Below are 24301 nucleotides of genomic sequence, written 5' to 3'. Positions count from 1 at the left end.
AATTGTTGGACGTCGCCACAAAATCCCCCCCCCCCCCCCCCCAACCCCTGATGATCACTCCCATGCTACCTCCTCCAGACATCGGATCAAAAGCCGCATCCACATTTACCATAAGCTTTCCTTTCTGGTGGTTTGATCCAACCAATCTGCACTTTTGATCCTTTCTTCATGGACAACTTGTAGTTGGTTGAAAGTGTAGTAATTGCTAAAGCTGTTTGAAGTGTTCCTTAACATTTTCGCGCACGAGCTATTTCCCTTCTTTCTCACCACAAGCACCAACCACTTGTGATGATTAATTTCGCAAAACCCACACTATTCAGGTTCTTGATTGATTGCCACATCGAAATACTTCCTCTAGAACTAGATCTATCTACCCTCGGAATGTTTCTAATGTTGTTCCATAGCCTTAGTTTTCTCTACATTTCTTTTGATCTCGCACTTAGAAACATCATATGCTTGATACCTTCACATGGCAAGCAGGGCATCCTCCAACGTTGGAATATGCTTATTTGCTAGTATCGTCCGGCAAGGAATTAGCCATGGAAAAGTCTCCATCCAAAGATTTTGATTTTTCCCCCCAGGATCTCCAACTTCCATAGCTTCTTCCATACCTGATTATCCACAGTGCCGTTTGCATTCACTGTCACCTGGTTACTGCGGACTCTGTTTACCCCTTGGCAACGGTATGCTGATCTAACAGAAAACAATCCATTTCAGTTGTGATACCATGCAACTACATCTTCCCTGCCCGTGAAAATCGGGTTTTGCAGGATGCGATGAACGTCAACAGGCTAAAAATAGTTAAATGATATAAATAAAAACTTATTATTTGAATATACACGAAATTCGTGATTTTCAGCCGGTATCTTCTCTCGTTACCGAAAAAAATAATCCCACCTTAGCCCCGTGATTAAGGATGCAGGTGGGGCGGCAGCGGCTAACCCGCCCCACGTCCGCGCAACCTGCAAACGCATCGCGGGCTGATGCGGCGAGCCCGCAACGGCCGCACAACGCACGCGGCAAGATGCGGGTTCCGCCAGCCCACTTAATTAGCACGCCCATACTTCCGCTAGCATATATTAGCAAAACAGTGTAGACACACACACAACAGGGGCAGCAACGCGGCAGCTTCGAGTCCGACGGTGGGGATGAGTACATGAACTGCCTGCAGGTGCCGGCCACCGCTCCGGGCGTGCCCCGGCAGCATCCGCCTTGGCGGCCAGTCGCCCCACGTCCAGCAGCGGAGGATGGCTCGAGATCGCCATCGCCTTCGCCTCGTCCCACCTGACGGGGACCACGGACGGTGACGGCGACCCGCGGGAAAGCTCACCCACGGCGCGTAGGAACCGTGCGATCCCGGTGCCGTCGGCGACGGCGTGGCTTCAGATCACCCCGAGGACGAAGCCGCTGCAGGTGAACTCAGTGACCTGCATGGATAGCAGAGGGTCGTCGGCGCCGTAGCCGCTCATGACCGGGTAGTAGACCGGGTTGGCGCCGCGGGCAGCCCAGCGGGTTGGCGCGGCGGCCCGCCCCACCCTTGCATCCTTACCCGTGATTCTCGTAGCGGCCGACCCCATCCACCAGTCTAACGCGGTAAACGCCAGTCCAAAAATAAGTGCCCCCGCCACCACAGCGAACCGTTCCCACGAGACTCGGCCAATGACAGCCAGACCCCACCCTTGTCGTACCCCACATGACATTGAGCAGGCCATTCCACATGGGCCCCCCGGACGCCGCCGCCCGTCTCCCTCCGCGAGTCCGCGTGTCCCGGCTACTCCTCTCGGCATTCCCTTTCTCTTTGGTCGTGGGGTGTCCACCCCCTCTCTTCCAATATTGCCTCTCTTCCCCACGACTGAAGATTTGCTGGCAAATCGAAACCCCCTCGCGCGACGCCAAGACGGAGAGGAGAACAATAGGGGAAGGGGAACGCCACGGCCACCGGCGCGATGAAGCCGTCGCAGTCGAAGAAGAAGGGCAAGAAGAAGAAGAAGTCCTCGCCGCCGTCCGCGGCGCCGGCCCCTGCGCCGGGGGAGGGGACTGCAGATTCGGAGGCCTGCTCCCCGCTGCCCGGAACCCAAACCCTAGCCGCCGCCACCGCGGCGGCGGCGGTTTCGGAGACGGAGTCCAGCAGCAGCGGCGAGGCCTCGACGTGCGCGTCGTCGGCCTGCTTCACCGCAAGCTCGTCGGGGACGGCGTCCTCGTTCTCCTTCTCTGCCTTCTCCTCGTCGGCGTCCACCGCTTCGTCGTCGGCCGCCGGCGAGGAGCGGCGGGACCTCACGTGGCTGCTCGACGCGTTCGCCAGCGCCACCATCGACCAGATCGACTCCGCCTACCGCGAGGCCGGCGGGGACCCCTTCGTGGCCGCCGGTATCCTGGGCTCCACGCAGGACACGCAGCCGCCGCAGCCACCACAGCCGGCGCCGCAGCCCCCGCCACCACCGGATCTCTCGCCGCGCAGTGGATCTGGTGGAAGGAAGGCTGGTCGGAGGCCCAAGCGGGTTGCGGTGGCCGCTACGGGCATGGTCGCGGACGTTATTGGCAAGGAATACACGCGGCCCGCGACTACTCCTGTAAGCGTGCCAAATGCGTGGAAGGGTCGGGATGGGGAGAGGGATGGCGGGTCTGGTGGCCGCAAGTACAGCGTTGAAGAGGCAGAGCAATTCCTGTGCTCCATGCTCGGGGATAATTCCGAGCTTGGCATGGGTGTTGTCAGAGACGTGCTCGGTGAGACATTTTTCACTTGCTGGTCTATAGTTGTCTATTCAGAATGCTGCATTTTGACCATTCCGTTCCGTGCCATGCCCCATTTCACTACTCAGCTGAATTTTGGACCTTGAATTTGTAAACCCTATGCCCTTAGATGTTGCGAGTGTTCAAAAGATGTTCTTTTTACTGGCTTGCATACATATAGAGTTCTATTAGGAGCGAAACATAAAAAAAGGATCCTTAACATCAAATCTTCAGTGATTTTTCAACAAAAATCTTGTGAAAAAAATAATCTTCTGGCTCATTGTTGTTCAAACATGAACCTGAAAGTCATTAACCTCTTTTTTTGTCCCCCTTTATTACATGGGAAAATTACGAAGGGCGATGATGGCATTTGAACTCTTGGTCTGTTAGTATATTTTTCAGTGCTGTGTGCTTTGCCTTTACCAATGAAAATGAAAAGGAGTAATATACTGTCTAATTAACTCATGATGTGTGGCAACTTGATTGGACGATGCCACTTACAGCGCCGATGTATCAATGGACAAGCTAAAGATGGTGGCTTTGGGCGAGAGGTCCTTTGGTCAGGAACATTTGCAAGATTGGATTTTCAGTTAGTCATGTGAAAGGACTTGCAAGTTGCAAGGCTCAGAGAAAGTAGAGTATGGCCAAGGTCCAGATGCACCAGTTAAGTGGATTGATGGCTTGCTGCTATGGAAAGATGTGTTTCAGCTTATTAGCTGTGCTTACATTGGGATGTGAAGTGGAATGTTGCTTTTACTCTCTTTTTTTTGCTATCTTTATGGGAAAACTAGACAACATTTTGGTCAACTGAAAGATTCAATTTTTTCATAGAGTTGCTCTATCTGGTGTACACTTATTCCATCTCTTTGTTTGCCAAACAACTGCACTTTTTGACTTGTTCTAAAAGTTGTGAATTCGGTTATGTGTGTAGCGATCGGCTGAATTGACTGTTTTAGTTCCGGAACGGGCTGTACTTTTTTCAGTACTAAAAGATTTACTTTTGGCATATTTTTGTGTTTTCAACTAAGTTGATCAATTTAAATATATTGAAAATAGCTTCTTAGTATTTGTTTTATTTCTACAACTTGCACGGCATTTGTATGTTTATTTGATTGGAACGATATCTCGCGTTGATATTTTCATCTCGTCCATTTGCAGGTCAGTATGGGTATGTTGAGAAGGTAAAATTTATTTTATTGGGTACACAGTGTTTTTACCTTTTTTTAATTTCAACAAAATCCCACCTATTGGTTTGAGTAGAAACTGGCCTGTTCTCTGTGTCAACCAATGTCATTGAATTTCTTTGGTTGTTTAGTGAGCTCAACAATATTTTAACTGTTCACACCAACTGATCTTTCACATTTAGAGCCAAAATTAGGATATGAAGACATTATCTTGGTCACTTGACTTTATCTTGGTCACATTCATGGTTTTATTGATTTTTCTTTGATCCTCTTGTTCTTTTTCGAGGATTCCATATATAATTCCTCGTGTTTAAGGAAGAAGTTACAATTACTTATGAAACCACTGAGGACTCTTCTTTTTTGTCTTGCATGTTCCTTCTCATTGCCAGGAATGAGTCCCTGCTTTGTGTTTTGAATGGATGCTATTCTGTTGGTTTGTACAGTTGTGCTAATCAAGTGCTTTCAGGCTTTGGATGCATTGCTTGATATATCTGGTGTGTCTTCCGTTGAAAACATGGAAACAAATCATCAAAATGCTGGAAGGAATGACACCCGGCATCTATATATGTTCCCTGGAAATGGGTTATCAGTGGACAATCTGACTGCAGGGAATAGAAGAAGTTTACGACAGGTGTTTGCTTAGCACAGTTTTAGTTTAATGCTCGCTCTCTTGGATGCTAAAGATATGGATTGATATTTTGTCTGGATGAAATTGAAACTTATCTTTATTAAGTGCTGTTTGTATTAGAAATGGGTGAGTTCACAAGACATGTTATTTTTCTAAAAAATGAATTTGCACAGTATGATATATTTATTACTACATCCATCACTATGATATTTCGGAATGCATGTACTGAAACGTTGACCAGAAACAGATTCAAACCAAATGAGAGCATACTGCTAGATAGAATCGGTAACCCTAGTTTGTCAGAAATATTTTTCCCTGACATTGCGGTTTTGGAACGATGATTAACACAATCAGAAAAAGTGTCCAAATATCTGTGTTTTGTTACCGTTTTGATTTCTGAAACAAGAAGATAACATGTTTGTTTAGGCTGTCAACATGGTTGATGTAATTTGCAAATACATGCAGATTTGTCATATATATTAACTTCAATGTGATTTTGTAGCTCTTTGCTGAATATTATCAGTTATTTTTGTTGTACTTTGGTCTCTAGTTTGTTTCAAACCATGGCAGTCACGTATGGTAGCAATTAGCAGGAAATGCAATAAAACATTTGTAGTTATCTCGTTTGTTGTGGGTAGCCTTTTGTTCCAAACTGATGAAAATTCTAACTTAATTGGGAACGATGTTCTATTAAGTTTGCTATTTACCTGAATGGCATTTTGTGCTCCTGATTCCTGTTTGTGGCCAATATTTTTGTTATACTTTCCATATGAAATCCTTTTTATAATATTCTAACTTTTAATTAATTCTACTCAGTTGACAGATGAGATATCCAACACTAGGTTCCAGTCTGAATTAGGACATGAGTTTTTGTGGGGTGAACCTCAGATCAGGTGAGCCAACTCAGCTAAATGATTTGGCCAAATGTTCAGTTTACTAACATATTATGCTCAGTTAAATTTTGTTTGGCATCGCTTGTATAATTGTTTACTTATTATAGATGTAATATGCTGAAAGAAAAATTTAGAGAAATGGTGTTCTTCTAGGGATCCTTTCCTTCTTTTGTAGTTTTGGCTTTTGTCCAATCAGCTGTTGCATGGCTATAAAGATCAACTAGTAGGAGGATCTACTTTCCAGAAACCATAGGTGGAGTTTCTTTTTGTGGGGATTGCATTGGGGATATGAATATTGTAGTGACTATAAGGGATGCCAAATTGAGGAAGTATCTTCTGAACCCACCCAGCAATTTGGTAAGGGTTTGGGCCTCTGGGGGCATGCAACTGTCCTGTGATTTGTCCCATTTAGCCTGGGCTGATTCACAACCACTATTTTCTACTCCCTCCGTTCCAAATTGTAAGTCGTTTTGGCTTTTCTAGGTACATAGCTTCTGTTCAAACATTGAGACCACCTTTTCCTCTCACCTCTCAATCCATTGTCATTTCGGTGTTTTGGCTGCTGTCACCACTCCAAATTGAATAACCACCTCAATTCCCTCTTGTGCTATTATACTATGATGGCGACATCCAAGTGATCATAGACGATGAGCCGTTGCACATCTGACGTCCCACAGTGACATCCACGGGCTCTAGTCACCATAGGGCGTTTTGTGGATAAGGCCTAGATGAGTTGGTGGGAGACAAAGTAGATGTAGGTAGGATGAAAAAGAAATGCCAAAGTGACGATGAGATACAATTTTTCCAGTAGTTTCGATTCCAGTGGTGCACAAAGCGGCTTGCATGCTTGCTCTGAATTGGTTGGTTTAGCTTCACAAAGTCCTATTAAATTACATTCGCCACACTAGCCAAGGCTGTCTTGTGCACCTTTCATGCACTATACTGTATTGTTTTTTTTTTTCATATATGACGCAGGAGAGCTGCGTATCATTTCATTAAGAGAGAACTTTATTAGTATATTTATGCCACTGGATTGGCATTTCGGTTTGGTGATTTTCTGGTTATTTTCTAAGCAAGCCTCATTTATCCCCTGAGCTATCACTGTGCTATGGCCACACCTAGTTTTTCTTCATCTCCTCATGACTGTTTAATTTACTGAGCAAGCCTCAGTAGCCTCTTGAGCATAAACATGCTGATGCAGCTCTTTATTACCCTAATAATGGTTGGCTTAAATCGTCCAGCTAGTTATTTCCAAGTTGTTAACGCCTTTAATTAGTGCGTATGTATTTCGACCCTGGTTTTCATGTAACTGGCTGTTGTTTATGACAAGCTTGATATTTTGTTCTATAGCTATGCGGAGGCTGTTAAAGAGTCACCACATTCACCAACATTGCCTTCAAGATCAACTGTAGCGAAAGCTGGTCCACAACAAGTCCTCGATTCACTGTTTAAAATTCCTGAAATACGCACATATGAGCCAAGCTCTATGGACTGGAAAAAGGTAGTAAAGAAACTGCAAACGTTCAATTATGCCGCCACATCAAACAACCAAGAAAGGCCTAAGAATGGTATGTAACATTTGTATAATTGAACTAATCTATTTGGATTCAGTACCCTGTTGGTTGTTATCTATATGACCCGTTTTATATGTTCAAGCAAGTCCACATTAAAATAGAGTGCTGACTGCTGATCTATGGCTAAAATATTTCCTTTCCTTTCCGGTCCATCGGGACCTGGCCTAATCACTTCCACTGAAACAATGACTGTCTAGTGTCTACACAATTTTTTTCTTCTAATTTTACGTAATCAGTGTCCTTATATTGAAACCATTTTTGATAGATCTATTTGCAGCTACATGTATTATTCTCGTTCACCCATTGGCTATTACATATTTTTTTAATTGTTGATGCAATTATTATTGCTTTATGTTAAGGGGATGGCTATCGTGAGTTCCGTGGTGTTGCTGTGAGGCATTATGATAAAATGAAAGAATACTATCAGAAAGTATGTTTTTTGTGCCGCGTTTTGCTTCAGTCAATTTGATCATAGAAGTTCCTTCTTCTTTTTTGTTATTTCTTATTGTTTCCTCATTTCTCCCTGACAGGCTGCCCTGGCATATTCAAAGGGTGACAAGTCATATGCTTCTTACCTTGCTGAGGAGGTGAGAATTCAAACTGTGATATGCAAAGGCGAAGTTATCTGTGGCACTGTTAAAAAAATAGGAAAAGGAAGCTCTTGATCTTCCATGTTAAATGGTAGACGAGGATGTTCTAGCTGATGTGCTAATGCTGTATTCTTACAGCAGAAAAAGCTAGCACATCATATGCTTTTACCCATAACAAGGGTCCATACTCGAATGCTCCTGTTAGCAGTAACCCTATCATCCAAACAGTACATACCTGGTGTATGCAGGATGGTCCTAATTCCTAAATGATCTAATGTTGCTGTATTCCTACAAAACAAAACCTAGTATAGCGGACGTCTTCTCCCAAATATGCAGCCTAATGCCTATAGCACCAGAACTTGGGAAGTACAGACAATTGCTACTTTGGTGTGAACTTCCAAGTTATAGTTTTTTTTGCTGGAATGCTCTTGCCAGCATTAACCCCATCATCAAACAGAACAAAATAATCAGTTGTCTGCACTTAGGTGGTTGAGTGTCAGTCACCCCCCCAAGTAACTCGAATAATTTATTTTTTCTTTGTTTTAGGGGAAACATTATCGTGAACTGGGTCGCTTAGAAGACGAGAAGGCCAGCAGGAATATATTTGAAGCCAGGTAATAATCACTCATTCAAATACTTTTGGTAACTTGGTTCTGACTTCTGAGATCTAATCTCCTGTTTGTAGAAATAAGCATATAACGAATACAATAACCATCGACTTGCATGGCCAACATGTCCAACAAGCTATGAACCTTCTCAAACTTAACATGATGGTTTGTATTTGCATGCCATGTGAGTACCACACAAGATTCGATACTGTAGTCTCTGCCAGTGCTTTAATTCATGCCACTCAGCTATCTGTGTTTATCTAATGCTTTATTGTGCCTTTTTCTGTTTTTTATGCCTTTGTTCTTTAAACAGCTGTCTTACTGAGGGTGATTACTGGTTGTGGTTCAGAAGGTACAGGGAAGGGAAAAATAAAGCGCTCGGTAAGAAAGTACCTCTTTGGGTAGTAACTCAAGTTATTCTCATGTGCTGTTTCCATGATAATTCTCAAACGTTGCGTATGTTAAAATTTTAATGCTATTCCTAAAGTCCGTTGTAAAAATCATGTTATGACTCATAGCCAAAGCTTGCACTCTCAAGTCAGGCATTCTTGAACAGGTCGGTTTCTTGGCACACGTCACTTTCTCAGGCTCCTTGCTCCCCGCATGTTAAGCCTATTTTCTTGTCTACACTTGCCACAATTGTGCCATCGATTCTTTTGCCACAGTAGTGCCACGCTACAGGTTGACAGACTTTGTATTTATATTTATTCTCACAAAATGTGGCTAGCACAAGAATGCACTACTATTTGCAATTTGTATGCTGTGATTATATGTTTCAGTATTGTTGGATTTTACTGTGAAGGTCCAAACAATGTTCTTGTTGTAATTGATAGTTGAACTTTTGTAATATAAACGGTGACAGGTTATAGAGCTTGCAGAGAAGGAACATATTGAGTGGCGCGAAGAGAACTCTGGAACTGTAGCCCTTCGGCTTGGTGGGCCAAGAGAGTATCGGTTCCTTGAGCATGAAAACGATTCTGACTAAGCGGGGAAGCCTTTTGAGGAGACTTTAACATAGATTAACTTGTGATCTAATCTATGTATCCCCGTATTTATCTGTATTTATGTGTTATGATTATGGATGCCTAGGCTGTGATGTAGGCTGTAGTAGTTCTGACACAGAAGTTTGGTATTGTAGTTGAAGTAAATTATGGTGTAATGTTGATCCCAGGCTGCTAACTCTAATGTAGTCTGAAGCTCTGTACACCCGTCTAGTCTAGTTGTTATGATGTGCTTCTGTGGACAATGCAAGACATGAGCTGCAATCAAGTGTAAAACTATCGTGATGTTTTGTTGAAGAATATCATGGTATGACTGATTGCCAACTCATGCTGTTGAAAATAAGCTTTCGCGGGAAGCATGCCTGAACCCCTTCGGATAATCAACTTTGGCTTGTACCGACTGGAATTCACATGATCTGTATCCGAATATACTCAATACGTTTAACAAACTTAAACCTTGTTTCCTCATAGTAAAAGAATCTTCAATCTGAAAAGTTTGTTGAGAAAATATGAATGTTTACATTTTCAAACATGTTTATTATGGAAATATATTTAATACTTCATAAATATTACTTTCTTTGCCAAAGAAAAGAATGTAACTCTTATTCTGGAGAGTCAAAAAAGTATCAAGTTTGACCAAATATATATAGAAATGGACTTATATTTTATTATGTGTAATAAGTATTTCTAGACGAAATATGTAATATAATCGTGTAATAAATATAATTAAAATGAATATTATTCTTTTTATAAAGCTAGTACAACTTAAGATTTTATGAGTAGTCAGGAAACGACATTTAAATTTATTTTTTGGACGAAGGAAGTACTACATTTTTTATATATATTTGACTGAACATGATATTGCTTGACTCTTTATTAAACGAGACTTACATTCTTCTTGGAGCATACTCTCTGTCCTAAAAAAATTGATGTTCTAGTATTTTTAAGAAATATTAGTAGAGAAGAGAAATGACTTTAGCACCCCTATTTTGTTACAGGAGTTTTCTTTAAAAAGAGGGATGTTACGGTTAAGTTTTCTAATTAAAGTGTCATTGCATGGTGGTATGTAGAGAAAGTGCATGTTAAATACCTAGAACATCAAGTTTTTGGAGACAATTTTTTAAATAACAGAACATAAGTTTTTTGATAGAAAGATTAGGAAGCATTTGATAGTAGGTCTTTCACTCTTTATTTGAGTATGTGACATTGGTGCGTGTATTTGTAGTGAAAACGCTAAATTTTCCTTTTAACAATTACTCATACTAATTTGCATCCAAACTAGTTTTTATTTGAATTTGACTTTAACTTTGCGCTTGTTTGGTGGGCTTCTGGAGGACCTTTGACTCTGACTAAATCCTGTCAAACGGTCATTCAAGAAACGGTTCCAAGAAAAAAAAAACCCAAAAGAAATGGAGCCATTTTTCAAATTTCCAAACTATACAAAGCCGTCACTGAAACCATTTTGGCCAAGGTGTTTTAAAACAGCTTCCGTTCCATTAAGGCCACGTTCGGTTCATGGGGAATGAGGCTCCGGAACCGTTCCTGGCAGGAACGCATGTGTAGTTACTATAGATAGTTCTCACCAGAATCATTCCCAGCAGGATTTATCTCTAACCGAACGAGCCCTAAGGGTCCGTTCGATTACTAGGGAACCGCTCCATGGAATAGTTCCTTGCCGGATTACATAGCCTATGAGCAGCAGGAATGATTCCTGGTCAATTTTTGCCTAACCGAATGGCTGCTCTAGGAGAAGAAATAAGCCGAACGCTCTCCTTTCATTTTGCATTTGCAAGCCTAAATAAACGTGGACGACAGAACGGGCGTTTGTTGGGCCTTGGAGCTGACATGTGGGCCATCGAGTACCCCTGCATCTGTATACGTTTGGTTTGGGCCTTTGGCTCATCTCCTCCTGGCTTTTTTCTCCAACGAGTCTCAGCTTCTCCCCAAAGAAATTATGGCGGCTGCCGTTGCCGTTCTTCGCGCCGCCCTCCGCCGGGGCCGTCCGGCAGCCGCGGCGCTACTGCACCAACGTCCCAACCCCTCCGCTCGGAGCCTCCCGCCGCCGCCTCCTCTCGGTAAGGCCAGTCTCCCCTCCCGAGGCTAACCCCTAAACCCCCCTCAGTCCCACACGACCTCACCGTCCGCCCCTCTCACCGCAGGTCGAGCGCTTCCTCCCCTCCCGCGGCTTGGTTTCTCCGCCAGCTTCGGCTACTCCACCGCCACCGAGGAGTCGACGCCCGCCGCGAGGCCCAAGGGCAAGGCCAAGGCCAGGAAGAACCCCATGAAGCAGTCGCGCTTCGACTTCACCAAGGTGGACACCGCGCTTCTCCCCACCGTCATCCTCGTCGGCCGCCCTAACGTCGGCAAGTCAGCCCTATTCAACAGGTGAGAGGCGCCTCGGGAAGGCAGCCCGTCGTTGGCTCTCGCCTGTAGTTTCTGTGCCCCTCATGGGGCGGCATTTCCACGAACACCTTCGGTCTCTCACCGCACCCGTAGCACAAGCAACCATTTTGTATGGCGCGCATTTGTTCAGCTGTGCTGGCAGATATATATATCTCGACTCACCAGCATTGTATGCATAGATGCTTAGCTATAGCTGCCTGCTCCTCGGTCTTGCACACATGATTCCATCGATGTTGCTACTATGAAATTATTCCTTCTTGAAATTTTGTCGAGTGGAGTTTCTGTCGTATTATGTTATATGTTAGAGCACTGCTCGATTTATAATTTCTCATCTGAACTGTTTTGGCGTTTGCATTAGATTTATACGGAGGAGGGAGGCGTTGGTGTACAATACTCCTGGGGACCATGTCACTCGTGACATCCGTGAAGGAGTTGCCAAGCTTGGAGATCTCCGTTTCCGCGTGCTTGACTCAGCTGGACTTGAGACTGCAGCAACATCTGGGAGCATTCTCGCTCGGACCGCAGATATGACAGGGAATGTATTGGCTAGGTCTCAATTTGCCATTTTCTTGATTGATGTGAGGTGTGTCAGATAATTCTTGTTCTTATCATGGAATCAGTTCAAAATGTGGTTACTTGTTGCCTAGTAAAATTACAACTCTCTTTGAAGGGATGGTCTGCAGCCGCTGGATCTTGAGGTTGGGCAATGGCTGCGTAAGCATGCATCTGGGATACATACGCTTGTTGCGATGAACAAGTCTGAGTCACTTGATGAGCATGGACTTCTGACTGCTGCTGCTGGAGAAGCACACAAGTTGGGGTTTGGTGATCCTGTTGCAATATCCGCAGAGACAGGCCTGGGGATGGCAGAACTCTATGAGATACTCAGGCCATTGTTTGAGGAATACATGTTTCAGCTTCCAAACAGTAAGCCCATAGCAATATATGCAATGGTTTGGAACATATGTCGTTTGGTTCGATCTTTAGTGGCCAAGTGTTAATTTCTTTGACCAAGCACTTTGTGTTCGTCTATTGTTATACTCATTGAAGAAACTAATACACTATTTTACCATTGTGAGCCTTTGAGGCATTAGTATAAGCAGATATTAGATATTGGTTAGGTATCAAGGTGACCTAAACAAAAATAATAGCTTTATCTGCTATATTGGTCTCAATTTTAGTTCCACTGAAGTTGATGCATTGAGTGAAAACAATTACAGCATTTGGAGATCGATATGCTTCTGGTTTAAGGAACCCATTTTGGTGAGGCGTCTTTAGGAATTTCGGCAGTATTATTTGTCCTTAGATTAGATAATGCTATATGTTTCTCTAGCAATAAGAGATTTATGAATCTACACCATTGGTGCTATACTGATATTGAGGGGAACCATGCTTTGAACCTACGAACTGACTATTCAACATTGACATGTAATAGATGACCTCAATCAAGATGATCCTACCTCGGAGGTTGAAACTGAGGCCCATGAAGGTGACGAGAGCAAGTTACCTTTGCAGTTGGCAATTGTGGGACGTCCTAATGTTGGGAAGTCCACCCTTTTAAATACCTTGTTGCAAGAACAGAGAGTTCTTGTTGGTCCAGAGGCAGGTCTAACAAGGGACTCGATTCGGGCTCAGTTTCAATTTGATAATCGAACCGTGTATTTAGTAAGTTAACTGTTCCCTGTTAGTTTACCATACCTTTTGCAACACCATATATTATATGGCTACATTTTTGTGCTTATATTGTGAACATTAGTTGTGATGTGTTGTAACACTTGCACTTTGTGGGCTTAATAATTCATAACAATTTTTGTACTACCTCTGGTAAAAAATACTTGAAACTATTGTTTTTCTTTTGGTCTTCAAGTACTTACTTTGACCATTTTTTTGGAAGTTCTTTCAAAAGACACCCTTCCCCAGACCCTGCACAGAGCGGGAGCTCTCTACACTGGGTACGCCCTTTTTTTTCAAAAGACAAATATACTCATATAATATTTCTGTTTCCAAACTAGATATTTTGGAAGCTGTTGGTGGTCAAGTTTTAAAAGTTTGAATGGATATTTGTCAAAGTGTCAAGTATTTGTGACCGGAGGTAGTAATAATTAAGTCTCGACTGTGCTTGTTTTCTATTGTGTATATTGTGCTTTTTCACCTCTTCTATTGACTGTCTAAATTCTGGGGTTCGGAATGCTAGAAATTTGTTTTGGCTCATCCCAAGACTTGTCTACTACTGAGATAATTAGCAACACAGAAAGTTGACTAGGACAATAATTACATTGGCTCTACAACCGATACCACCAAATATGAGGATCTTATATGTCTATAAAGCTTGCAGCTTAGCCAAACTGAATAAAAAAAAAGGGCGTACCCAGTGCAGAGAGCTCCCGCTCTGTGCGGGGTCTGGGGAAGGGTGTCAGTGGCAAGCCTTACCCTCGCCTGTGCAATGCGAGGAGACCGCGACTCGAACCCGGGACCTTCCGGTCACAGGCGGTAAGACTCTACCGCTTGCACCAGGCCCGCCCTTCAAACTGAATCATATAAAATTTTCATTCAATTTGTTACTTGAGCACACTAAACTTACCCAAAACTTATGATGCTTGTTACAGTGTAGGAGTTCATAGCATGGTGTTCATGCAAGCTGTTTCTGTGTGGCTTGTGGTCTAATCATCTTATTCATTTTCATTTTCGTAATGCAGGTGGACACTGCAGGTTGGATGGAAAGATCAGGGAAGGAGAAAGGGCCAGCATCTTTGAGTGTTGTGCAGTCTAGAAAGAACCTAATGAGGGCTCACATTGTTGCTCTTGTGCTGGATGCTGAAAAGGTACTTACTGTGATTTTGATATCCAGAGCCAGTGACTTACAGGGTGTGTTAATAGTTCTACAGGGTGTGTTAATGGTTCTGTACATATTTACATGGCACTAGACTTGCTGGATACTGGTTTAAGCATGTGTTATCTTGATGTTCTGGTGCCAGGGCCATGTTAAATCATTGAGCATTAAGACCAACCCCATGACCATGAGTGCTTTCAGTGTGCTTGGCTGATATTACCAATGTCTTCATGCATTTTAGATTTCATTTGAATTATAATGTACAGTCCCATGATAAAACTCTATGGATATGCAGATTGCTAAGTCCAAAAGTAGCATGAATCACCCAGAAGTCGTGATAGCACGGCAAGCAATAGAAGAGGGCCGTGGACTCGTTGTGATTGTCAATAAAATGGATCTCCTTAGAGATAACCAAACGCTGTTTAACAAGGTTATGGACGCTGTTCCTAGTGAAATTCAGACAGTCATTCCTCAGGTAATTGTTATATTTTATTAGTTCATAATATACTGGTTTTCAACCTTGAAGACATGATTACCAGTCACAGTTAAGGGCTACTAATAACTCTCCAAAACAGAGCTGCACTCTCTTTAAAACAGAACTATTAAATGGTAATATGAATGTTCAGTTATTCTCTGCGTGAATACAGGCAACTTCTGATTATATGGGGTTCCTCTCAAAATTTGTCTGTTGTTAACATTTTTTTAATAGTTGATGAGGCGGCATTCTTTGATTAACTCTACACTTTGGGTTATCATGCACACAGATTTTATTTGTTTACTGTTGATTCAGTTTTATTTTGGTAATCAGCACAGATTCAGGTGCTTTGCTATGTTTACTGATGGAGCAATGGATTTGTCATGTTCCTCGATTGAAAAAGCTGCATGAGTTCTTTTGATTTAGTGTTTGTTAATAACCGGAGATGCTGTATAAATTTCTTGGTCATTGGCATTTTCTTTTTTATCTTTCCAGACATGCTGCATGCATGCTGCCTCCTAACTAGGACCCACCCAAATATTTTTCTTTAGCTGAAAAGAATGAACTGATACATTCTGGAATATGTTAGTTTGTTTCATATTCTTATGGAGTTCCAAATTGCAAAATGTTGATCCGCGCCCCCCCCCCCCCCCCCCCCCCCCCCCCCCCCCCCCCCCCGTCCTTTTGGCAGGTGACAGGAATACCGGTTGTTTTTGTGTCAGCACTGGAGGGGAGGGGACGGATTGCTATGATGCGCCAGGTTATAGATACCTATGAGAAATGGTGTTTAAGATTGTCAACATCACGGCTCAACCGTTGGTTGCGTAAGGTAAATATCCTGCTTACAGAAATTTTATTTGGTTGTTTGCTTGCATGTGTGTGTTCTGTAGGAACACTCATTTAAGATGGATAGATAATAAGAACTTAGATCTCATACCTTAAAAATTCAATTTAGATTGTGTAGATCCAGATGGGTTACCTATATCACAAGAAAGTGGAATCTGTATCAGTGAAAAGTAGAATGGTTTAGGAGATCCTTCGAAAAATTTCAGTGCCTTCTAGTAGTTGACTTGGTATTTTCCAGTATCCTTTTTTAAGATGACTTCTTACTCTGTACATTTCCCTTGCCTACCACTCGGTTTGTTTTGACTGCATGATGTTCAAAGTTACTGACTACTCTGGCCAGTCATGCCATTCTGGCATTTATACCGATCATTACCTCTAATACCTTGTGATTATGCTCTAGGTTATGAGCAGACATTCCTGGAAAGATTCAGCTACTCAGCCAAAAGTCAAGTACTTCACTCAAGTGAAGGCGCGACCACCAACATTTGTTGCCTTTATGAGTGGGAAGACTCAGCTTTCTGATACAGATATTAGGTTCTTGACAAAGTCTCTCAAGGAAGATTTCGACATTGGGGGAATACCGATCCGGATCATACAACGTTCTATTCCAAGAAAAGCTTCTGCAAAGAGCAACACAAGGAACACTGGGCCTAGGATTGTCAGGATGAAAACAGACAAACGAACAACGGTATCTGACCCTGCTCTGTCATAGAGGGCGAACATCAGTATCAGTATATGTTTCTTGTGGGTTTTAAGGTGCCGATGAAACAGAAACTGACTGTTGTCGTCTCGGGAAGTGTTACAAACACATGAGCTAGCAGTTCGGCTGCCTGCATATTCAAAAGGAAGAATGGCAGTAAGAAACAAGTCCAGCAATCTGACTCCTGGAGGAAAACCTACCTTCTTCCGAACAAATAGGAAACGACCTCGGTTTAAATGTTTCAAAGGACGGCATCACTTCGCAACGTTTGTTGAGCGGAAGTTAGTCAAGATCAGGTGAAGGGATGCTTTTTCGCGCATCCCTCACATTTTCTGTACAGAAAATATGGTAGAATGATCTCTGATGGTAGTGTCGGAGGCTTACCGATCATCATCAGACAACAGCTGCAAGCTTACACGGCACCGGGAGCCCCTTTATTATTTTTCTTTTCTCTGAAGGCAACTCCTGTGTGTACTGTAGGGGAATTGCTATGGTTCTGCTTCTGATTGATCCTAGTTCTTCTATCATTTTCCTGAACAAAGAATGTTGCTATGAGCTTTCCAGAAAAGGAACAAACAATTGCTATGCAAAAGTTTCGCAGTTGCTCTACTTGAATAGTTTCACCTGCAATTTTGTGACATTGTCCGTTGGCATTGGATGGTCGATCGGATATTCAGGTGTTTCATCCACAAGCAAAGCCCTGTGAGAGGTATACGCATCAGACAGACAATTGGTGGTGGAATCGGATAAGCGTGCGCTGTGGAGCACTGCCGGCGTGGCCCGTCCGCCCGTGCACGGTGAGCACGGGAGCAGAAATCCCTCGCGTACGGGAACGCATCCGGGCCCTTCCAGATCCCCACCCAACCTAACAAAAAGGTACGCCCCACCCTGGCCACCCAGTCCCCACCGCCGGCCACCAAGCAGGCGCCACCGTTCGGTCCAGTGGTCCACCATGCCGCGCTCATCCTCCTCTTCGTCGTCCAACCCCTTCCACTCCCTCGCTTCCGCCTTCCCCTTCCTCTCCTCCCCGTCCCCATCCCCACCTGCCTCCGCCTCGCCCTCGCCCTCCGATCGCCACCTCGCCGTCCCGCTCCTCCTCCCCGTCTCCTCAGCTTCGGCCTCCTCCGAGTCCCGCCGCGGGCCGCAGCCGCTGCCGGGCGCGCGGATGGCCAAAGCGGGCTCGGCCGGCCGGGGTAATACGGCTGGCGGTGGCGCGGGGCCCGCGTTCGTGGGCCAGGTGTTCACCATGCTCGACCCATCCGGGAACGGGCTCATGACCGTTACCACACGCTTCGAGCTCCCGCGCTTCCTCACCAACAGGTAATAGCCGCCCCCAACCGGTGCCCTGCACTCTGCCGTGTTTTCCACACTGCGCCTCTGCTGCCATCTTTTGGATAGGATTGCAACATACCTGTAATTCTGAGGCTCCACCAAATCGAATGTGTTAGCCTGTAGCTCAGTACTGTGTGCACGCTAATTTGAAACCAATTCGACTCTTGTCATGTGAGGTAAATACACGCATCATGGTAATTTTGTGATCTGGATGTAGTATGTTAATCCACCGAGCAATGTGGGAAAGGTCAGGAAAAACATTCTCGCGGTTGCCTGCAACATATAGTTATATATATCATAGCTGAGCTAACATTTTAACCTCTCCCCCGATCCTGCTAATTGGCATTTTGAAATTTATTCTTGTTTCAGGACTCCTATGTGGTTCAAAAGGATGTTATCACCGTTGAAGAAGAGCGAAAATAGTCCAGTATTTAGGTTTTTTATGGATCTGAATGATGCAGGTAATGCTGTCTCTAAACGTTTCTTGTTCTCCTCTGCCTGATGCTTTTGTGATCATATCAGTTATTTAAAGCCTGTTCACACCAGAGCATAGAAATACCCAGTTAATATTATTTCAGTTCTCTTAAGTCCAACCTTGGGAACTGCTTTCGAATAATGTAGCGGATTTAGATTAACATCGGGACTCTAGGCTACCATTTTTCTTCTTTTGCAAAAATTGGATATTCAAGTGTGGGCATGACTAACACTAACAGTTGCACTTTTCCCTTAAGTCCAACCTTGGGAACTGCTTTCAGTTAGGGGTAATAAAAGTTGACTGAAGCCAATTCTCAGCTCTGGACTTCTAGGTTAATAGGTGTCCTGAACCCAAACCTGAGTGCAAAGCACCCCTATCTTTTGGCACAGCGAAACTTGTATAATTAATTCTGAGGACTGTGACCAGCTCTGGCAAGACAAAAAGCTCCACAGTTGCTTATTGACCTATTGGGCAGGTTAAAAAACATCCACTTTGGTTCCTAGTTCTCTGGATGTAATTTACACTTTCTTTTGGTGGTGGTAGGTTGCACTATCTTGTACCAAGAAAGGATGCTTTATTTCTAAGCAGGATTTATTCATAATGCTGTCTAAAAGAACTTGATTTCTCAGCACCACCTTTTCTATAACAATGTTCTACAAATGTAGTTATCTCCATCTTATTTAGTGAGTCTGAAAGGATTTGAGCTAATTTGCTTTATCGTTTCCAGTATCCTATGTAAAGCGACTAAATGTGCCAAGCGGTATGGTGGGGGCTTGTCGCCTTGATGTAGCATACGAACATTTCAAGGTTAGTTGTGGTCGTTTTTCAAGGAAAATAATTTTCTTTTCAATTTTTTTATGATAAGGGAGTTCTGATATTTTTTTTATTTGCTCTTGACTTTCTTTTAGCTTTATATTTTGTGTTGTGTCACTGCTGAGCTTTAGTGTCTAGTATTTTTTTGTAGTATGGTAACACAGTTCCAGGTGCTCCTGTATGGGATCGAGTAACTCATCAGTATCAGTTGTTTTAGTCACATTAAGAACAACAAAGTCTCTGAATCCAAAGCAAATAGGGCTAAGCTATAGATATGAAACATGACAGGAGTCACAGATATAGAGGTCATATACTTTATTCTTACATGATGTGCGTGTTAGGCTTTTCCACCCTTTAAAAATGAGGAAATATTCTTAAAATTGCATCCGTCGTTGCCTCTAGATTCTAGACTAAGGTTGACTCCATCGAATGTAAACTAAATTTTCTCTAGCTGCGAACATACGATAGTGATTACTGATAATGGCAAATAATCACATAGCACTATAATACTCTTTTGCATAGCATTATTAAAGGCTATGTGATTCGGTTCTCTGAGATTGTTAATTAAGTTTTCTATTGTCTCATTGCTTTCAAGCAACTCAGCGACATGTCTAGATTTTTATCTGTTGCTATCATTTACTTTTTGGCACATCCAGCTGTCATGACTCATGCGTCTACATTTCATACTTGATTGACACTGTATTATTATCCTTTTTCTTTTTCATTTTTTTTAAATACTCCATCTGTCCTGGAATGATAATCCGAACCGTATTTTGATTGATCAGGGAAAAGTCGAACAAATTAGATTTTGATCATTGATTCCTCTTACTTTATGTTATCATTTGCTAAAGAATCAACATCAGCTCAGAGGCATTTTGAATACAAATTCATTGATGCAAGTTTTATGTTCTAAACTTGTACGGAGTATATAATTTGAATAATTGTTGATCAAATTTGTAAAGTTTGACTTTTACATGAATATGATTATCATTCCGGAATGGAGTGACACCAGCTTTTTTTTGTTCGCAATATTTGTTATGTATGATTTGCACTCTGCATGTTCTCTTTGTAACATTGCAAATAATTTTTGTGCAGGAAAAGCCTCACATGTTCCAGTTTGTTCCAAATGAAAAGCAGGTATGTGCTAAAATTTCTCAGCCTACCTATAACTTAAGCATGCCGTTAGAGATTATATTGTTTCCCTTTCAGGTCCAGGCTGCCAATAAGCTATTGAAGTCACTTCCACAAAGGGGCAGGAGGAAAAAACTTGGTGGTGTTCCTGTTTTTAGTGCGCAAAACTTGAATATTGCAGTGGCAGCAAATGATGGAATTAGATGGTATGGATCTTCCTGATGCCTCTTTGATTATTTCTGTAAATACTCTATATCATCTGTTAATGTTTTTTACTGGCATATCAAAGATGTGTGGTTATCCTCATAAAAAAAAAAGGTGTGCGGTTATCTTTTGTTGTCTTTTATGCATGCATGTATAATGTAGTTCCTATGATTTGCACTCAGCATGAGCAGACATCATTTGGACATTGACAAGTCTAAGAACTTTCCTCTTAAATTTATTTTCTGTTTCTGTTTCAAAATTTTAATTTTCTAATTTTCACCTTGCCAGATTTATGTTTTTTTATTTCTTCTTTATTTTTATTCAATTGTACTGATTTTCGTTTTTGTGCAACTTTGTCACTGAGAAATGTCAAGAAGACGATTATGACGTGCCCTCATATGGTCCACTGATATGTCCTCATGGACTATTCTGTTTGTGCTATCTATGGTCTGTATTATAGATAATTCTCTTTGGCACCAGGAAAACCTGATCATATATTTTGGTGCCTTAAATATGTCAGCGCAAGCCTGATATGATTCTTTATGCTCATAATGTCAGGTACACACCATACTTTTTTGATAAAAACTTGTTGGACAATATTCTTGAAGCTTCAATGGATCAGCATTTCCATTCGATAATGCAAAATCGCCATACACAACGTAGAAGGGACATTGTTGATGATAGTTTAACATCAGAAATAATTGAAGAAAGTGCTGAAAGCTTGCTTGAGCCTCCAGAGGTATTATGACCATTTTTTGCACATAAGATGTCTTGAATTTGTTGTTTAGAGCAATATATCTTAATCCAATTTCCGGCTGACAGTACGAGGTACTTTTGATTTAGGTACAAGAATTAATGAATGAGATTGGCCCAGCTGGTATACCATTAAATGTTGTAACGAAAGCTGCAGAGATTCAGTTTCTTGATGTTGTTGATAAAGTTCTTCTAGGAAATAAGTGGTTGAGAAAAGCTTCTGGTATACAACCAAAGTTTCCTTATGTTGTTGATTCATTTGAAGAAAGGTGCAGACGCAATTGCTTATCTCTTATTTCAGTTTTTGATATAATTGTTTGTTGGATGTGTAGGAAGATTAACTTACCGAGTTGACTTAAAGAGGCTTATGAAATACTTCTTATTCTTAGTTGTGCTTGTGCATGCCCAGTTACTGCTATAATTATTTTTTATCATACATGAAATAACTTTCTTGTCATAAGGGAAACATTTTCCTGATAATATTGTTTTTTGGTCGTGTTTTTAGTCTAGTTTGCAATTAATTTTTCTCATGGGCGAGTGGGTTACGGACATAGGTATTGTTGGTATCGATAATAAATTTTAATAATATGCTAAGCTAGCTGTTTGATTGGTATTTGTTTATTTTAACATTTCATTTGCTCTCCATTTTGAACCATCTATCGATAATGGCACTAAGTTTTGATTCATATTTATTTATTCCCCCCTTTTATTTGCTCACTATTGTGAACCATCTATGTTTATATTCTGCTCACATTTTTCAGGACTGCTGTTTCGATTGCTAATATTGCTACTACACCAGCAGTTTAACTGCTTCAAATGATGACAACTGTTGCCAGAATAATCAACAAACTCAATCTTCTGATCCAAGTGTTGACAATGGCAGCTACAGAAATCACAATAATGAAGATCATAATCACTTTCCATTTAGCAATCTGCTTCCAAATATATGGCCAGGGCATGACAGAAAGTTCAAAGCACAAGAAAGTGACAATAAGTTTAGCAGGTTTGTTTAATCAAATACTGCTTGGTGTCATGCACAAATGCATTCACTATGTGTCCTATGCATTTAGTTGAATATCTTATTATCTTGATAGAATTTCCTATCAAACTTGGTAGTGGGTCAAATATGTCAATAATATAGAGCCTAAAAAAACTTTTAACATCATAATCCATTCAGTTGCTGCTCCACTTATCTGGTTATATGCAAGGATTTTTTTATTAGCATATTTTGAAGTCATCTCTGTTTGGTACCAGATATGATGCCGACGTGAAGAGTAATTTACAAGCAAACCCTCTCCTTCCCAGAATCACCATGGTTGGCATCTCAATGGGTGATGGTGCACAGATGAGCAAAGCTAACTTAAAGAAGACAATGGAAGACTTGACAAAAGAATTGGAGCAAACGAGTGAAGAAAATATGTTCGGTGATGAGAAAGACCCACTTTTTGTTGCCAACGTTGGTGACTACTCAAGGATAACAAAGATTAGCTCTGCATGAGGCTCATTGACTGATAGACGACAGCAGGGGTGTTCTGTACATACTGAACTTCTAACAAAGTCTACAGTCCATGATACCGATCTTAGAGGGCTCTACTGAGATGCAAATTGGAGGTCATCAGATCACATGAACATTCGATTGTCGACAGTTCTGACTTTAGGAGACTATCCAACATCAAGAATTCAGTATGACCTGCACTGAATGGTACAAGCCAGTTTAAAATTTCAGAAATGATTTGTCAAAAGGATGTTTGTAAATAGAAAAGTTGCTTGTAGTATGTGCAGCATGCAGCAGTCGTTGAAGATTTGAAGCAACATATGTTCAGAAGGTACTCCTTTTTTTTAATGAGAAGGTACTCCATTGTGGATGGATAGTTTAATTTTCTCGGGCACATATATATTTGTACTTCACATTTTATATTAACTTTACAGCTTGTTAAGGATCAAGGCGTCCTGGTGTAAGCTAGACCTCAAATCAAACACTGCAAATGTTATCAAAGGCTGCACTTTATTATTTTGTTCATTTGACATATGGCAAACATTCTGCACTATTATTTTGTTCGTTTGACATATGACAAACATTCATGATACACCATCATGTGTCAAAAGTGATAGTTCCGTAGCTTTGTTCTACTCAGAACATCTAGCTCATGTTTATTAAGGATCCCTGTTGTCCAGTAAACGACATCGAAAGGGTTCTCAGTTTCAGTTTACACCTGCAGTCTGACAAGATTCCACTAGTGCAGGACACCGTTATGCTAGGCAATATATCAACTGCCCTCATATTCTCTAGTCTAAGATCTGGTGTAGCCGTTGAAAACAACAGGCAGTAGATCAACTATTTTCTTTTGGTTCTCCACCTTTCTCACTGTTTTCAGCAGCAGCGGCTGCAGCATCTGCGGCGTCACTCAAACCCATCTTCTGCAGTGCATTTGCAAAGCCATCAACATCTGTGGGAGTTATTCTATACGTTGTGTCGGTTATCGATATTAGGATACCCAAAGCAAGAAAATTAGCATCCACGCTGACTTTCCCGGATGCCTCGAGACGTATTAAAAGGTCTCGTCCGACCCCAAGGGCCGCGGGCTTCGTCTCGTCCGACCTCAAGGCCGCGGGCTCCGTCTCACCTGACTCCTTGGGTGCGGGCTTCGTTTCGTCCGACCTCGAGGCCGCGGGCTCTGTCTCGTCCGACCTCGAGGACGCGAGTTCTGTCTCGTCCGACCCCTTGGGTGCGGGCTCTGTCTCGCCCAAGATCGTGGGCTTCGTCTTGCCCGACCTCGAGGACGCGGGTTTCGTCTCGTCTGACGGGGACCCATACTGTCATCAACCACTCCAGGTCCAAGTGTATGGGTCTGGGTCAAAACTCTGACGCTAGAGAAGAGGCTGGCAGCCTCGATGTAACCCGTGGCCATGACGGGCCATACCTGGAGATTCATATCAAGAACAGTGTCGGACGTGCCGGTGATGTTCTGCATAATCCTCGTACGGACGCTGACAAGCGCGTCAGTTCACCACGACGCCCGTCAGGACGGAGTGGAACGCCATGGCCGGCAAATGACTCCTGCGCATGGCGCCAGTGACGAACAGGGCCGTGACATGGAGCCGTCCCTGTTGACATCTACAGGATCAGCGGG

General features: G+C 42.6%; 2 protein-coding genes and 1 pseudogene across 3 annotated transcripts; all 3 read left to right on the top strand.

The window, feature by feature from the left end:
* Positions 1 to 1699: 1699 nt before the first annotated feature.
* On the top strand, positions 1700 to 9588 carry LOC136461510 (SMR domain-containing protein At5g58720-like). Of its 2 annotated transcripts, XM_066460775.1 has the most exons (11): positions 1755 to 2724; positions 3889 to 3911; positions 4381 to 4545; positions 5359 to 5435; positions 6786 to 7003; positions 7369 to 7439; positions 7540 to 7596; positions 8146 to 8213; positions 8285 to 8391; positions 8521 to 8588; positions 9070 to 9588. In XM_066460775.1, the coding sequence occupies exons 1-11, from the start codon at positions 1947 to 1949 to the stop codon at positions 9190 to 9192; spliced, it is 1755 nt and encodes a 584-aa protein (XP_066316872.1). In that variant the 5' UTR covers positions 1755 to 1946; the 3' UTR covers positions 9193 to 9588. The 2 variants fall into 2 exon arrangements, with proteins under 2 accessions (XP_066316873.1, XP_066316872.1); XM_066460776.1 differs by lacking the exon at positions 8285 to 8391 and having other exon boundaries at positions 1700 to 2724.
* Positions 9589 to 11123: 1535 nt separating this feature from the next.
* LOC136461507 (uncharacterized) lies at positions 11124 to 16479 on the top strand. The gene is made up of 9 exons (XM_066460773.1): positions 11124 to 11283; positions 11368 to 11593; positions 11970 to 12194; positions 12282 to 12538; positions 13047 to 13276; positions 14308 to 14433; positions 14737 to 14916; positions 15608 to 15745; positions 16163 to 16479. Exons 1-9 carry the CDS (start codon positions 11163 to 11165, stop codon positions 16472 to 16474), a joined length of 1815 nt encoding a protein of 604 aa, XP_066316870.1. The 5' UTR covers positions 11124 to 11162; the 3' UTR covers positions 16475 to 16479.
* A 796-nt stretch (positions 16480 to 17275) lies between these two features.
* Positions 17276 to 23289, top strand: LOC136461508 (uncharacterized; annotated as a pseudogene).
* The last annotated feature ends 1012 nt before the right edge of the window (positions 23290 to 24301 follow it).

Source organism: Miscanthus floridulus, chromosome 6, assembly GCF_019320115.1.
Source record: "Miscanthus floridulus cultivar M001 chromosome 6, ASM1932011v1, whole genome shotgun sequence".
NCBI lineage: Eukaryota > Viridiplantae > Streptophyta > Magnoliopsida > Poales > Poaceae > Miscanthus > Miscanthus floridulus.
Note: the sequence above shows the minus strand (reverse complement) of the source record. Positions and strands in the feature narration are given on the sequence as shown.

Coding starts and splice junctions, on each gene's coding strand:
- LOC136461510 (XM_066460775.1), top strand. CDS start 1,947: ATGAAGCCGTCGCAGTCGAAGAAGAAGGGCAAGAAGAAGAAGAAGTCC. Junction 5,436..6,785: donor TGGGGTGAACCTCAGATCAG/GTGAGCCAACTC, acceptor TTTGTTCTATAG/CTATGCGGAGGCTGTTAAAG. Junction 7,597..8,145: donor CTTCTTACCTTGCTGAGGAG/GTGAGAATTCAA, acceptor TCTTTGTTTTAG/GGGAAACATTATCGTGAACT.
- LOC136461507 (XM_066460773.1), top strand. CDS start 11,163: ATGGCGGCTGCCGTTGCCGTTCTTCGCGCCGCCCTCCGCCGGGGCCGT. Junction 11,284..11,367: donor CCCGCCGCCGCCTCCTCTCG/GTAAGGCCAGTC, acceptor CTCTCACCGCAG/GTCGAGCGCTTCCTCCCCTC. Junction 13,277..14,307: donor ATAATCGAACCGTGTATTTA/GTAAGTTAACTG, acceptor TTCGTAATGCAG/GTGGACACTGCAGGTTGGAT.